The sequence below is a fragment of the Blastocystis hominis genome (assembly GCF_000151665.1).
Source record: "Blastocystis hominis, Singapore isolate B (sub-type 7) whole genome shotgun sequence assembly, scaffold_4".
NCBI classification, from domain to species: Eukaryota; class Bigyra; order Opalinata; family Blastocystidae; genus Blastocystis; species Blastocystis hominis.
The window spans coordinates 721,079-734,984 of record NW_013171849.1 but is presented as its reverse complement, the minus strand read 5'-3'; the positions used below and the strand labels follow the sequence as shown (position 1 = coordinate 734,984).

General features: G+C 48.1%; 9 protein-coding genes; 7 read left to right on the top strand and 2 right to left on the bottom strand.

Annotated features, from left to right (window-relative positions):
- Window positions 1-24: 24 nt before the first annotated feature.
- GSBLH_T00003843001 (uncharacterized protein) lies at window positions 25-1,488 on the bottom strand. XM_013042651.1 has 6 exons: window positions 1,230-1,488; window positions 1,077-1,199; window positions 834-1,044; window positions 304-802; window positions 179-274; window positions 25-137 (listed from the first exon to the last, which is right to left on the bottom strand). The coding sequence occupies exons 1-6, from the start codon at window positions 1,284-1,286 to the stop codon at window positions 98-100; spliced, it is 1,026 nt and encodes a 341-aa protein (XP_012898105.1). The 5' UTR covers window positions 1,287-1,488; the 3' UTR covers window positions 25-97.
- A 1,520-nt stretch (window positions 1,489-3,008) lies between these two features.
- GSBLH_T00006720001 (uncharacterized protein) lies at window positions 3,009-4,496 on the top strand (the record flags this gene model as incomplete). The annotated part of the gene is made up of 6 exons (XM_013042650.1): window positions 3,009-3,094; window positions 3,125-3,194; window positions 3,225-3,488; window positions 3,513-3,532; window positions 3,565-3,604; window positions 3,678-4,496. 6 exons carry the CDS (start codon window positions 3,009-3,011, stop codon window positions 4,494-4,496), a joined length of 1,299 nt encoding a protein of 432 aa, XP_012898104.1.
- Window positions 4,497-4,505: 9 nt separating this feature from the next.
- On the top strand, window positions 4,506-5,084 carry GSBLH_T00003842001 (uncharacterized protein; the record flags this gene model as incomplete). Its single annotated transcript, XM_013042649.1, has 2 exons — window positions 4,506-4,775; window positions 4,806-5,084. The coding sequence occupies 2 exons, from the start codon at window positions 4,506-4,508 to the stop codon at window positions 5,082-5,084; spliced, it is 549 nt and encodes a 182-aa protein (XP_012898103.1).
- Window positions 5,085-5,200: 116 nt separating this feature from the next.
- On the top strand, window positions 5,201-7,099 carry GSBLH_T00003841001 (uncharacterized protein; the record flags this gene model as incomplete). The annotated part of the gene is made up of 1 exon (XM_013042648.1): window positions 5,201-7,099. The coding sequence occupies one exon, from the start codon at window positions 5,201-5,203 to the stop codon at window positions 7,097-7,099; it is 1,899 nt and encodes a 632-aa protein (XP_012898102.1).
- A 644-nt stretch (window positions 7,100-7,743) lies between these two features.
- On the top strand, window positions 7,744-9,006 carry GSBLH_T00003840001 (uncharacterized protein; the record flags this gene model as incomplete). XM_013042647.1 is given in 2 exon segments in its annotated part: window positions 7,744-8,334; window positions 8,353-9,006. The coding sequence occupies 2 exon segments, from the start codon at window positions 7,744-7,746 to the stop codon at window positions 8,965-8,967; spliced, it is 1,206 nt and encodes a 401-aa protein (XP_012898101.1). The 3' UTR covers window positions 8,968-9,006.
- A 1,352-nt stretch (window positions 9,007-10,358) lies between these two features.
- GSBLH_T00003839001 (uncharacterized protein) lies at window positions 10,359-11,080 on the top strand (the record flags this gene model as incomplete). XM_013042646.1 has 1 exon in its annotated part: window positions 10,359-11,080. One exon carries the CDS (start codon window positions 10,359-10,361, stop codon window positions 11,046-11,048), a length of 690 nt encoding a protein of 229 aa, XP_012898100.1. The 3' UTR covers window positions 11,049-11,080.
- A 57-nt stretch (window positions 11,081-11,137) lies between these two features.
- On the top strand, window positions 11,138-11,656 carry GSBLH_T00007160001 (uncharacterized protein; the record flags this gene model as incomplete). The annotated part of the gene is made up of 2 exons (XM_013042645.1): window positions 11,138-11,447; window positions 11,478-11,656. The coding sequence occupies 2 exons, from the start codon at window positions 11,138-11,140 to the stop codon at window positions 11,654-11,656; spliced, it is 489 nt and encodes a 162-aa protein (XP_012898099.1).
- Window positions 11,657-11,733: 77 nt separating this feature from the next.
- Window positions 11,734-12,772, top strand: GSBLH_T00003838001 (uncharacterized protein). XM_013042644.1 has 4 exons: window positions 11,734-11,776; window positions 11,809-11,897; window positions 11,929-12,021; window positions 12,054-12,772. Exons 1-4 carry the CDS (start codon window positions 11,747-11,749, stop codon window positions 12,745-12,747), a joined length of 906 nt encoding a protein of 301 aa, XP_012898098.1. The 5' UTR covers window positions 11,734-11,746; the 3' UTR covers window positions 12,748-12,772.
- A 148-nt stretch (window positions 12,773-12,920) lies between these two features.
- Window positions 12,921-13,691, bottom strand: GSBLH_T00003837001 (uncharacterized protein; the record flags this gene model as incomplete). The annotated part of the gene is made up of 5 exons (XM_013042643.1): window positions 12,921-13,055; window positions 13,089-13,180; window positions 13,211-13,373; window positions 13,405-13,585; window positions 13,615-13,691. 5 exons carry the CDS (start codon window positions 13,689-13,691, stop codon window positions 12,921-12,923), a joined length of 648 nt encoding a protein of 215 aa, XP_012898097.1.
- Between the last annotated feature and the right edge of the window lie 215 nt (window positions 13,692-13,906).

Genomic DNA, 13,906 nt, shown 5'->3' with positions numbered 1-13,906 from the left:
CTGTTTGATACAAACACGATATGCAAAAAGCTTAACAGCGGTGAGATACGTGCCTCCAACGCAGATCACTACTCCGAAACAGAGTAACAGCAGGGCACTAATCTTCATTCCGCTCTTCCACAATGGAGTTTTGTCCACTCGCAGATAAATCAGCCCAGGAATGATAAGCATGATGCACGATCCAAACAGCGATCCGTTAAATCCAATCACATATTCCACTTGCTCCACAAACACAGCCACCGTGCAAGTGACCAGCAGAACGCCCACGGCAGTCCTAGACTCGAGTCCTCTTCGTACCCCTACGCAAGTCGAAGCCAAATTCCATGGAAATGCAGCGAGCTGCAGAACAATGTGTGCAGGTTGTTCCTCACGGCGAAATAGGCCACGGGGAAGGTGAAAACGAGTGCCACCAGCAGACCAAGTCGACCCAACGCGGGCGCCAGCGCATCGGAGGGGTAGTTCTTCAAGATGTCTCCGAGCGTCTGGTTTCCGAACTGCAGATATCCGCAGACCGATCCGGCGAGATAGAGAAGGAAAACGATGAGCGTGGAGCAGGCAACGACCACGCTGATACGCGGCATGCTGCGATTCTTCAACTCCTTGTAATAGCGAGGAGCGTTGTAGTGGCAGTTGTAGGACACGCAGACGACCGGCACCATGCGGATGAACCCGGAGCTCCAGTGCATGATCTCCACGGTCTCGTTCACATGGTGGTACTCGATGAACTGCTGCACGATCACGACCACGACTCCGACCACTGCGAGCACCGATACGACGGAGACGTAGCGGAGGGAGTCAACGGCTAGCGGTGAGAATAGAGGGGAGCGAGGCACTTCGCATCATGCAGAGAGGGAAGATGAAGGCGACGCAGACACAGGGCACGACGATCGATCGAGACTGAAGGAATTCGACATTAGGGAAGAAGTACCCGCAGATGCCGAGAAGCAGATCACCGATGATGACAAAATAGGAAGTACAGGACAATGTGGTGTAAAGGAGCATAATGAGAGAAATCAAGATACCGCCCGTTTTGCCCAGAGCCGCCTAGAACTTATGGCAGAAAATACAAAACGTACAATTCCCACCTCCTTGTAAGTGTACTTGTCGACGAGGCGGCAAGTGCTCACAATCACGTACTGCGAAAAGCTAGCTACAAAGGCCATAAAAATAAGGAGCAGAATTCCAGGGACCAGCGTACACTAGATCGTACGAGCAAAAGAAGCAGATACCTGACTAATTGAATATGGGAGCGCGACCAACCCTGCTCCCAAAACGTTGTTAGTCATGTTAGCAACAGAACTCCAGATAGTCGCTGTTGACACATCGTCGTCCGCTTTTGCGAGAAGAGATGCAGATTCTCCCGTAGGCTGGGCCACAGATTCGGGTACATTATCAGCTGCTCTTTCCTGTTCGATGTTAGCCTCCAGAAGTGTTTCAGTAACTTGGCTCGTCTCTGTCATCGCCTGCACATTGTCCGATTCGGTGCTCATAATTGTTTGTGTATACTTTATCCGGAGATACAAGCCTAGGAACATTGGAATTCCAGAAAACCGAGATATTTTGAGGTGTTTTTGTTTATCGAAAATATTAACGAGTTTTGAAGTGCACAATTATTATTTTTTTACAATAGAAAAGATAACTGAGGATTGGCGAGATTCACAAATAGTCGTGTGTCTTAAACACTTTTATAGAATGAAGGTTGATAGTAGTCCAAATTATATGTGCCGCATTATTGCCATTGAATGACAAACGTATAACCTTAATCCAGAGTCACATTTTTCTTACACATACTGTTTTGAGTATGCAAAAGAGTGATGAAGAAGTACATAGCAGTGAAAGTGCATTTCATACAATAGATTCGTGAAATTCGAGCCAAACGGTTCAAGGATTCAGTGAAGCCGAGTTTTTCTTGTTTCTTTTTCTAATTACACACAGTTGTTGCTCCTAAACCAGAAGAAGAAAAGAAACCAGAAGTGACAAATGAAGCACCACGGATCGTTTTTGATGATGTGATGAAGCAAAAGCAGCTTATTCACAATATTAGTACCGATATTTTGGGAAACGGGATTCGTTATCCCTTTGTACTTGTATTATTCGCTTATCATTGAAGGTTCCCTCCGAAGAGAGTATCTGCCTTAAGAATTTCGTAAAGATCCTCAACAAAGAGGCAGGAATCAGTTTCTCTCAGGGAACGAGTAAAGTGCGGTATTTATGCGGTTGCTACGACCGCTTGTTGTCTCATATGGTATGTTCGCTTGGCTAATTTTGATGAGTAGAGAGACGAGAGTGAGTCGGGCAGTTCCCCTTTCGTTTTTTTCTGTCAACTCTAGGCAATCTCGAAGTCCACGAGCTGCTACAGAATTACTCTGTGATCATTGTAGGTCTTCTGGTCACCGAAGTCAACAACTACTACCAGTACCCTCCTCTTTCTCTTCTCTATTCCCAGACCGCTTCTCTCTTCCGTCTACGTGGATCTCTTCCTGGAACTTCTCGACCTATCATCCACTTCTTCTCTTTCTTCTTCTTCCCTTCTCCGCCAATTCATTCAAATCGACAGCCGAATGGGCAATCTGAACAACCACCTAGACTTAATTTTCAGTCACATCCGCAGGCATGCGGTCAGTGCGGTCCAAACCAAAAGCCCCGCAATGCTCTCTCTCGCTCTCTCGATGCTCCAGCAGCTCCTCTCTGTCGATGAGGCCTGCGCGGTGTTCGGAGCGACGCAGACGTTCATGAAGGCCGAGGAGAACGCGATACAGCGACTGCTGGCGGTGCAGGCGGATTATCTGGCGCCGTTTTTCGATTTGCACCCCACGGAGTTCATCGGCGGCGTGCGGATGGTGCAGCCGGATTTGTCGACGCCGCAGTCGATTCAGGGAATGAGCCAGCAGTTCACGTCGCTGATGGAGGAAGTGAAGATGCTGAACGTGATGGATGGGAGGGAGATTGAGGCGTAGCAGCAGCAGACGGATGTGCTGAAACTATTGCTGAAGAATCCAGCGACGAAAATGAAAGTGCGCGAGTGGATTCACACGATGATTTTGGCGGGGAACGAGTTCTTGAAGTCGCGACCGAACTATCAGATGTCTGGCTCGTAGCGTTGCGTGCCGATTGTGTTGGATAGGCTGAACATTCTGCTGAATCTTCAAGCGGTTCTCTACAATCTCGCCGAGCCGATCATGAACAAAAAGCGCGTAGACCCGAATCAGAATCGCCACGCATAGTTCCCCGATCCTCGCTACTTGTTCAGCACCGATCCCTTGGTCAATTCCGATCGCATCAATCACGACGTCGACTGCAGCGTCTGCACCGAGAACCCGCAGACTCTCCGCTTCGACACGCTCTGCGTCTGGTATTACATCGCAATCTTCCGCCGCGCCTTCTGCGGCCTGCAGAACTTCCGAGAAGGCATTCTTCGAAACCTGTCGCACTATCTGCCGCACGGGTATCGCGATATCCCCAATGTGAATCCCGCGAATTTCGTTGTGGTGAGGGCGGGAAATGATGAATAGCGCGAAGTGGAGTTCCTTGTGTATGTCGAAATGGCAACACAGGCCTATCTAGAAAACCAGGATTTCTTGGTTCGCTGGCTCAAATTTACGGCGTATGTCTCGGAGTATTTGCTTTCGATTGAATCGGAAATGCTGTAAAGGAGCGACTGAAGGGATCAGGGATAGAAATGGGAATCATATCGTGGAATATGTCCCGATTTTTGTCATCGAGGATGTGTTGGCGATTCTGAAAACCTTCGAGACGTTTTTTCTTCTTTTCTCTGCCTCATTCAAAGCATTTCCTTCCCTGACACGATCTTCATTCCCTCCCACATGGACTCGATTCTCCGCCTTCTCATCCGCTGTCTTAGCTACCAATCTCCCCAGATCGGAAGTTTCCTCAACGTGCACATGCGAGCTGACGTCACGAAAGTATATTTTTCTCTGTTCTCCCCTTCCTTTCAGACCATTTCGCTGCTCTACGTTCCGGTTCAATCGAACAACCGCCTTCTCTCGCGGCAAGTCATGCACGCGTCCGAGTCGCTTCTCAGCAACAACGCGCTGGTCTCCGAGCTGCTGCATCTCCTCGTGCGGCAATTCAGCGAGGTGGAGGGCGTGGGCATGGAGTCGACACAGTATCGCCAGTACATCATCCAGATCATTCGACTGCTGTGGAACGACTCGCGCTGCTCGCAGACCGTCATCGACATGAAGAACGAGCCGGAGGTCATTCAGCTGTTCGTCCAGACGCTCATTTCCTCCTTCTCCAAGCTCACCGACGACGCCTTCGCCGCCATTCCGGAGATCAAAAGTCTCCAATCGCTCATGCTGCAGCCCGACTTCGCTTCGCTGGACCCCAAAGAACGCGACGAGAAGCAGCTTCGCCTCACGCAGCTCGAGCGAAACGTCCGCTTCTCGTTCGATCTGACCACCGACACGCTGCTGCTTCTCCTCGACGCGGCAGAGCCGTGGGGCGTCGGGCTTGGAGAGACTGGTGATCGATAGGACATCTGGATGAGCGAGCAGACGATGAAGGGAATGGCGAACAGCTTCCCGCGGCTGGTGCAGCAGTTGGTGGGAAAGGAGGGCAAGCTGCTGAAGATCGAAAACCCCGAGCAGTACCATTTCGATCCCAAGCAGTTGCTGGAGCTGCTGATGCGGACGATTCTGGTGTTTTCGAAGGAACGGAAGTTCGTGATGTGTATGAACGAAGAGAAAACGCTGAACCTGGAGATGTTCGAGAAGGCGGAACGGATTTGCCGAGCCAAAAACCTGCTCGATTCGGTGCGAAATCGCGAAGAGATTGAGGAATAGGAGGAGCAGGCCAAGCTGGCGCAGTTCGTGGCGAGTATCCGAAGCGAGCAGGAGCAGTTCGATCGGTGGAATCAGCTGCTGGATAACGCGCCCGATGAATTCTTCGATGAAATGACCGGAGAGCTGATGGATGATCCGGTGATGCTGCCGAACTCCAAGCAAATCCTGAATCGAGATACGATTGAGAAGCTGCTGCTGCGAACACAGATAGATCCGTATGATAGAACGCCGCTAACGAAGGAGGAGTTGATTCCCAGTAGGGATTGGAAGTGGGAGTGATCGGTAGTGGAAGAGCTGAAGCAGAAGATTATTCAGTGGAAAAAGGATAATGAATACCCGTTGTGGTTTGTTTGTTGGAGAATACTTTGTTTTGCGGATCACGATGGATTTCTAAGATGCCTACTTCATGGTTTACGCAACTTTCGCCTTCACTGAATCGTATTCACAGGCAGATTCTGCAATACCGGGGAGATCAGAGCAATCAGGGACAGCGAGAGTATGAATCGTGTGTACCGGTAATAAATAGGTCATTGTATAAGTTAGTACGTGAAAATACGATAGAGTGGGTATCACGCGAGGGACTCGAATCGGGTATTCTGCAGCAGATACTGGACATACTCTCCACCTATTCGACAAAAGAAAAACGAGTTATCGTGTGTGATGTGGTTTCGGTGCTTCTATCCCAACGTCATTCTCTTTCCCGTAATATAACTTCTCTGCTCTATCCGTTTTTTCATTCTCGTTTGGTAACTCATAGCTTTATTCAAACCAACCTTGATTCAGATAATCGATTGGCCAAAAAGCTGCGAAAGATTGTTTCTTCTCACACGCAATTCAACGCGTTCAGTATCCAAGTCGTTCTCACGCTCTACTCCTTTTCCGATTCATTTGCTAAGAATGTGTTGCGTCTGCTTGAATCTGTGGTTTCGGATACGCAGTGTGAGACGATCCATCAATTGCAGTCCTCCCCTTGTTCCTGCTCCCATTGTATAAACAAGAAACGCGAGCTATCTGTGGATTCCAGAAATTGCCCTGATTTTAATACTCTGGATCGAGTTTGGAAGTCTGTGATTCGTCATTTTTCTCTGGATACGGCAAGTCCTGTTCTCTCGAAAACCAAATCCTTGCTTTTACAACTCGCACTGGATTCCACGTTTCCACCCTTTTCTCCGTTCGCTTGCCGCCTTCTACTGGATCTCTACCAGATTTTGGGTGTGAACGCGTTTATCGATGATGCAGAATCGTTTTGGAATTCGACGAATCCTCGCTGTTGTGCCTTGATGACTTGTTTAGTGTCCCACAGCACACTTCTAGACACAAACAGCGCTTTAACGGTGTTAAATGAAATGTGTCTCACTTCCGAGTGGACCGAATCCATGCAGTCTTTGCTCCTTCATACACTCTATCTTCGGCTCAGCGCTCCGCACACGCCGCTTTCTCCTCGAACGCTCGCTCGTCTTCAATCCATCGCCCTCACGCTCTCCACACACTTGCAGAATAACAGCCTTGATTCTCACAGTCACACTCACTTCCCTGCATTGCTTCACGCAGTGGGCTGGCTGCTCCTCCGGGAAATTCCCAGTCTTCCGCTCTGCTGCAGGCAGTGGCGATTGCATCTCTGTTCCTATTGTTCCCGCGGGAAAACGACGTGTTGGCTGTGTGAAACGGAGTTGGTGGATTGGAGAAATGGAGAAACGGGGGATACAGGGGACATGAAGGAAATCAAGGAAATCAAGGGCGGATGTGAGTGGAAACCCCCCGATTCAGTGCATCGATGCAGATGCGGCTTACAACATCCTTTTGTGCGACATAGCTGTCTTTGCGAGAATGGAGACTTCCCCGTTTCGTTCGATTACTCGATTTCCAGTTCGTCGGAGGCAGAAGGGGATGATGACGATGATGCGGATTTGATGTTCGAGATCAAGCGGATCCGTCTCGAAAACGAGGAGAATCGGAAGCGAAGAGCCGTTTTGGGATTCGATGTATGGTGTTCAGTGCTGGAATTTGTGTCTGGAAGGGATCTGGTCGAAGCGGCGTGCGCCAGTCGATTTTTAGCAGACGCGATGAAGACAAATGGAGTGTGGAGAGAGCGATATCTTGGGCTATTCAAACACTATCGATGTGGTCATGGGGAAAAGTATGTGCACTGCTATTACCACCTGACGCAGCGGAGAGTAAAGAGTCTGATGAATCGAAAAAAGAACGAGGTGGTTTGCCAAGTGTGCGGGTGTGTTCGAAGGTTCGCCTCTGTCGAAGAATATGAGAAGCATTTTCAGGAAAAGCACTCTTCGTAAAGGGAGGGATTACCGACTATGTGTAGAATAATAATAGTCGTAATATATTAATAATAATAATAATAATAGTCGTAATATAATAATAATATTGATGATGACAACAATAATATGGGTTGATTTAGAAAGGTCTTGTAGTTTTGTTTGTTTCCCCTTTTTTGTTTTCACTCCTTTTGATGTTATAGTGTTTGCTACCTTTTCTATCTTATGATACATCGATTTTTACCTCTCCTAAAGCAACTCTAAAATCCATCACCACCAAAAAAAACAATTCAGAAACAGACTGTGGGTATGATACTCTATACAGACCAATATGACATTGATTGAATTAGTCAAGGAATGGTAGTGAAACAATCACATAAATTGTATAGAAAAGAGAAAAAGTGAAGATTACGTAATAAAACAGCAATATCCTGTTACACCCATATTTCCCATTACTGTTCAAACATCTCACAAACACGTAATTCAACGCGAGAACCTTACAGAAAATCCTCTCTATTTTTGAGCTATCCAATTCTTGCACCAAACTATCAGGTGAATCATTCTAGAACAATCACTTGCCGAAAGAAGGGGTTTCATTTCGTTTCCCTATTTCTCCTTTCTGGATTACATTGTCATATATTATTTCCTTTTGTTCTAGGTTGATCATGGCTGAAAGACTTTCTATTACTGCGAACGGAGCTAAGCTCAACGAGGCTATCCAGGCCCAGCTGGACGACATTAAGAAGGCTGGAACCTTCAAGGAGGAGCGTGTGATCACCAGCGAGCAGGCCGCTGAGATCAACGTCGCTGGACGTGACGACAAGGTGTTGAACTTCTGCGCTAACAATTACCTTGGTCTGGCTAACAGCAAGGAGCTGATTGAGGCCGCGAAGGAGGCTCTGGATACCCATGGATTTGGTCTTGCTTCCGTGCGTTTCATTTGCGGAACCACCGATATCCATAAGCAGTTGGAGGCCCTGATTGCGAAGTTCCACGGAATGGAGGACTGCATCCTGTACTCGAGCTGCTTCGATGCCAACGGCGGTTTCTTCGAGGCTCTGTTCAATGCTGAGGATGCTGTGATTTCCGATCAGCTGAACCACGCTTCGATCATCGACGGTATTCGTCTGTGCAAGGCGAAGCGCTACCGCTACAACCACTGCGACCTGGTCGACCTGGAGCGCATTTTGCAGGAGACTCAGGATTGCCGTTACCGCTGCATTGTGACGGACGGTGTGTTCTCCATGGACGGAGATGTGGCTCCTCTGAAGGAGATCTGCGACCTTGCCGACAAGTACAACGCTCTGGTCTGGATCGATGAGTCCCACTCTGCTGGATTCTTCGGCAAGACGGGTCGTGGTACTCCCGAGTACTGCGGCGTGCAGGGCCGTATTGATTTCATCAACTCCACGATGGGCAAGGCCATGGGAGGCGCTTCTGGAGGTTACACTTGCGCTTCGAAGGAGGTGGTGACTCTGCTTCGTCAGAAGTCTCGTCCTTACCTGTTCTCGAACACGCTGGCTCCTTCTCTGGTGGGAGCTGCCATCAAGACCTACTCGATGCTGATGGAGTCGGCCACTCTGCCCGAGCGTGTGCTGGCCAACACCCATCTGTTCCGTGACCGCATGACTGCTGCCGGATTCACTCTGACCGGTGCTTACGACCATCCCATCTGCCCTGTGATGCTGGGAGATGCGGCTCTGGCCTGCAAGTTCGCCGATAAGATGCTGGAGAAGGGCATCTATGTGATTGGATTCAGCTATCCTGTGGTGCCTCTGGGCAAGGCTCGTATTCGAACTCAGATGAGCGGAGCTCACACTCTGGAGCAGGTGAACCGCTGCGTGGATGCGTTCATTGAGGTTGGAAAGGAGCTGGGCGTGATTGCTTAAGGAGAAGAAGAAGTGTAAGAATCTTCACTAGTTGAGTTTTGTCTGTTTGTTAGAAAGAAACAACATAGGCATGAAAGAATTGAATAGAATAGAATAGTAAAGAATCCACTTATCATCTAGTTGTGCTCTTGAATCGTATACTGTTGAAAGTTGAGAGCGCGGTAGAGATCTTCCCGGTTCAGCAACAGCGTGCCATTGAAGGAGAGCTCGCTGGTCTGGATCTTCGCCCGGATGGGAACGTACTCCGAATCAGGAAAAACTGACAGGGGAAGAGGGGCTTGCACCGAACTGGAGGGCGTAACATAGGGAATCGAGTGGAGTGCAGAAGTCGAGTCGATATTCACGGGGATAGGATTATCGAACGGAATACCTGCCACTCACAAAACACACCACACAGCCGTACCAACAATTGACGACTCGTTGACAGTTGAATCGATCTTCTGATGGGGCTCGTCGATGGTTCCACTAGGTCGCTTGTCCAACGGAACAGAGGATGTCGAGATGACCAACGGAATCGCTTGAGATTTCCTCCTCTGCCGAATGGTTGCTACGGGTCAATCAGACACACTGCAAATTACTGCAAATACTGCGAAGCGCAGTGTCAGAAAAACTATCTAAAAACGGATTTTCCTTAATTGGCTTTTTCATGTTGGACAGAATTCGTACGTGATGGATATCGTAATACTTATATTCAACATTTGCCTTGTCAGCGTCATTGATCGCGTCATCCACCTTTAGACGTATGATTCTTCGCAGATACTCCAGAGAAAGGTCTTGATACTCGACAGAAAACTGGTAAATGGAACGAGTAGTACGATTTAACGGACCGTGGTTTCCCCGGCGTATATAGAGTTCGAACTAATGAACAGACGATCCAATCCGTTACAAAAAAGGATGAACTTGATTTTGCTATAGGAGCGGAATATTCCATGTTTTCTTGCAGAATAGAATCCTCGTCATTTCGAAAGGATGCCATTCTTTCAAACAAACAGAAGATTGACCATTTATAAAAATGTGCTGATTATCGGAATTTCATTTTTCTTCCAGCTTCTCTCTCTAAAACATGATAGTCGAAAGCTGTTCGCACTGTTCATCTCCAGGGTGGCAGACCATTCTAATCCTGCTGTTCACTGTGTACAGATTTGTGTCCAAACTCTTTCATCCTTTAAATGGAGTGAATGTTGGTTTTCTTGGTTCGACATGATTTCTAGAATTCGTACAGAGATGCTCTGGAAATGCAAATTCAATATTGGTCGAAGAAGGCGGATGAAGTGCGGAATGAGAGAGTGGTCGCTAATGTATAGTTGAATGATCAAAAATCGTTCGTTCAGTGTCAGGAAGTAGCGCGAAAGGTGAATTTTCTACACAGTGTGAAGAACGAATTGTAGATTATGATTGTTATTAATAATGGTTACATTCGAAATCTCCGTTTTTGTTGGGAACGAAATGTTTTTGTTTGTTTATATTTGCTCACCGAGAATTTTCTGGGAAATCTAAATCTCGCCACTATCTCGCGACCCTTTTCCTATTATCTGGTAGAACTCCTCAAAACAACAATGGTCAGCTTGAAGCTTCAGAAGAGACTCGCTGCCGCCGTGCTGAAGTGCGGTAAGCGCAAGGTGTGGATGGATCCCAGCGAGGTGAGCAACATTGCTGTTGCCAACTCTCGCCAGAGCGTTCGCTCCATGATCAAGAACGGAATGATCGTGAAGAAGCACAACCTGATGCACTCTCGTGCTCGTGTGAACATTCGTCACGAGGCGAAGGCTCGCGGCAACCACACTGGTTACGGTAAGCGTCACGGAACCATGAACGCCCGTATTCCCGAGAAGCTGCTCTGGATGCGTCGTATTCGTGTGCTCCGCAGACTGCTGCGCAAGTACCGTGATGCCGGCAAGATCGACAAGCACATGTACGCTCACTTCTACGCTCTGGCCAAGGGTAACCGTTACAAGACCAAGCGTGTGCTGATTGAGCAGATCCACCGTAAGAAGGGTGAGGATAAGAAGGAGAAGCAGCTTGCTGAGCAGGCGACTGCCCTTCTCAACCAGAAGAGAGCCGCTATGGAGGCTTCCGCCTAAGTCGTCTAGTGTATGGATGATCTACCTACCACTTGATGTTTGTTTTGAAAGACGAAGAAAAGGGATGGAGGTGTGTAATGGCATAAGAAATGTTCATTCGTGTTTGTGTTCTCATTTTGGCCGTTGCCTTAGCTACCTCCACCACCTCTCGTGCTTCTACCGACGGAGCTCTGGAGGCTTCGGAGAAGATTGATTGGAAAACCTTTGACGAAGGAATGAGTGAAATAAAGAGGGACGGAAAGCCCGGAATTGTGCTTATCCAGCGCCCCTCATGCCCTGCATGCAGGAATTTGAACGCCATTTTCGCAACTAGCACCAAGATTCAGGACCTCTCAAAGTCTTTTGTCATGATTCGCTGCAACAGTGGAGAGAATCTCCACGATGAAGCGTACAACGGAGGTTAGAGTAGTTCATTTGCTTGACGTCCAGATGGTTCCTATGTGCCACGCCTCTTTTTCGTTTCGCCTCGTGGCGAAGTTCTCACGAAGGTTACGGCGGTCCAGGGCGAGTCTCGCTTCAAGTACTATTACTACAGCGAAGACCAGCTTCTCCAAAACATGCAACACTCTTTACAAAAGTATAATCTGCGTGCATCGTATGTTTGTTAAAAATCGTTGCAAATGTGCATGTCGTCACCCCGAATTCCATTAATAATAGAGACCAGTCCCCATTTGATTTTTCATTGACTCTGGAAAGGTATGGTGGACACTAAGTCGTTCCCGCAGTGGGTGAGATATTGTGTTTTACACCTAATTTGAAGGCTAACTATGTTCTCGGTGGTACTGCCGGTGTGCTGGCTACTACTTGCGTGCAGCCTATGGATCTGGTGAAGACCCGTATGCAGCTTAGGTATTTGGCTGAAATGCCGAGTGACCTGTAGTGGTGAAGGTACGTCGGAGAAGCTGTACAGCAGCAGCTTCGATGCTCTCGTGAAGATCACCAAGCAGGAGGGTTTCTTTAAGCTGTACAAGGGGTAAGTCTATTTGTGTTTCGCTGATGTGCAAGTTACACTTCGGGCGTTCTTCGTCAGATCACGTACACTACCACTCGTCTTGGAGTGTTTACCAACTGCATGAACTGGGTGCGTGCCCGCAACAATGGAGAAAACCCCAACTTCCTCCAGAAGATGGCTTGCGGTATGATCGGAGGTGCCTGCGGTGCTGTCGTGGGAAATCCCGCAGAGGTTTCTCTGATCCGTTGCAGTGCCGATAACCGTCTGCCCCCCGAGCAGCGCCGTGGCTACACCAACTGCTTCCAGGCCATCTACCGCATCGTCAAGGAAGAGGGCTTGAAGACTTTGTGGAAGGGTACTTCGGCCACCGTGGTGCGTGCCGTGGTGTTGAACCCTGCGCAGCTGGGAGGCTACGCGCAGGCCAAGGAGCTGTACTATGAGAAATGGCACTTGTTCAAGACCGACGGTTTCGGTCTGTACGTCGCGTCGTCTCTGACCTCCGGTCTGTTCTGCAGTTTCGTGTCTCTGCCCGTGGATATTGTGAAGACCCGACTGCAGATGGCCAAGCCCGGTGAATACGCGGGAGCGTTCGACTGTCTGAAGGTGCTGATGAAGAACGAGGGAGTTTTTGCTCTGTGGAAGGGATTCACGCCTTACTTCCTTCGTATCGGACCCCACACCATCTTCACTTTCCTTTTCTTGGAGCAGCTGAACAAGCTCTTCGCCAAGTACTACATGAAGCAATAAGTAGTGTCACTGAGTATCCGTAATTGGGTTGTTTGAGAGTAATCAAACAAACAAGCAACGATAAAGCAATAATAATTGGTCGATCATACCAACAACAACAACAACAACAACAACAACATAGTTGAATGAATGAATGAATGAATGACAAGAAGAGGGTACAATGTGTGTGACGATTAGGAAACCCAACCAGAATCGACGTGAGGGTTATACGTCTGGCAGAGTCGTTCGTAACAAGCGTCGCGATCTGCAACCTCGGTGGAGTGGGAAGTATCGCCCTTCAAGGGTCGCGTCACCAATTTGCTCTTGATCTGGGGGTGAGAGACATGCTACCATCGCGATACATCGTTCGCATCGTTCTTCCAGAGAGCCTTGTCGTTCATCGTGATTAGCTTCGAAACACGGTCAAGAGAATCGTTGCAAGACTTGATGGTCTCTGCAAGTGAAACTATACAACTGTAGAAACCATTCGAAAGGTTAAACGTGCAGAGGATTGGCCAATGGACCAGCTCGATAAGGCGGAACAACTGGAAGGCAACCTCACCGATCACCGCTTCCAGATATCCCCTCGAATAATACATAATTTTGTATAGAATATTGTCGTAAAGGAAATGGAGGATCAAATAGTCCTAAAAGTCAACTACCGAGGAAGAGAGGCACATTGAACTTAAACAGGAGAATGCCGCACACAATAATCATAGGAAGGTCCCCAGCATTCAATAGGTTGCAGAAAAAAGAGGCAATCCCGTAGAAGATCCAGTACTTTGACCACTTTCTTACTTCTTTATCATCCTCGATCGAGGTGGCCGTTTTGAAAACAGCGTAGAACAGGATTAGGGAACTAAAGTGAAGAAAAAGAAAAAGACGTACAAGACGATTCTTTCTATACTCGCACGAATAAAGGCGAAGATTGCATCCAAGAGAACGTTGATCTGTGAATGCTCCATGCTATCTTACAGTACGAATGAGAAGAAAACAAACAACCCTCAAACCCATAATCATAATATTTCGACTTTGGGGTTTGTCCTGGTATATGTGTTTTTCGGCTGTCCTTGCGCTTGGGGCATTACTGTGACAAATGAGGCTAAGCCGATGTGCAGTTATTGCTGGTTGAAAACTAAATCCAAGACCCCGTGATGTTGACTTTGTCTTCATCCAATTT

What these genes read in the sequence shown, in the direction of transcription:
- GSBLH_T00003843001 (XM_013042651.1), bottom strand. Translation starts at nt 1,286, where the DNA reads ATGACTAACAACGTTTTGGGAGCAGGGTTGGTCGCGCTCCCATATTCA. An exon ending in CCCTCTCTGCATGATGCGAA is followed by an intron (nt 803 to 833) that starts GTGCCTCGCTCC and finishes TCTCACCGCTAG; the next exon opens with CCGTTGACTCCCTCCGCTAC. An exon ending in AACGGATCGCTGTTTGGATC is followed by an intron (nt 138 to 178) that starts GTGCATCATGCT and finishes TTTATCTGCGAG; the next exon opens with TGGACAAAACTCCATTGTGG.
- GSBLH_T00003838001 (XM_013042644.1), top strand. Translation starts at nt 11,747, where the DNA reads ATGGTGGACACTAAGTCGTTCCCGCAGTGG. An exon ending in CTAAGTCGTTCCCGCAGTGG is followed by an intron (nt 11,777 to 11,808) that starts GTGAGATATTGT and finishes CCTAATTTGAAG; the next exon opens with GCTAACTATGTTCTCGGTGG. An exon ending in TTCTTTAAGCTGTACAAGGG is followed by an intron (nt 12,022 to 12,053) that starts GTAAGTCTATTT and finishes CTGATGTGCAAG; the next exon opens with TTACACTTCGGGCGTTCTTC.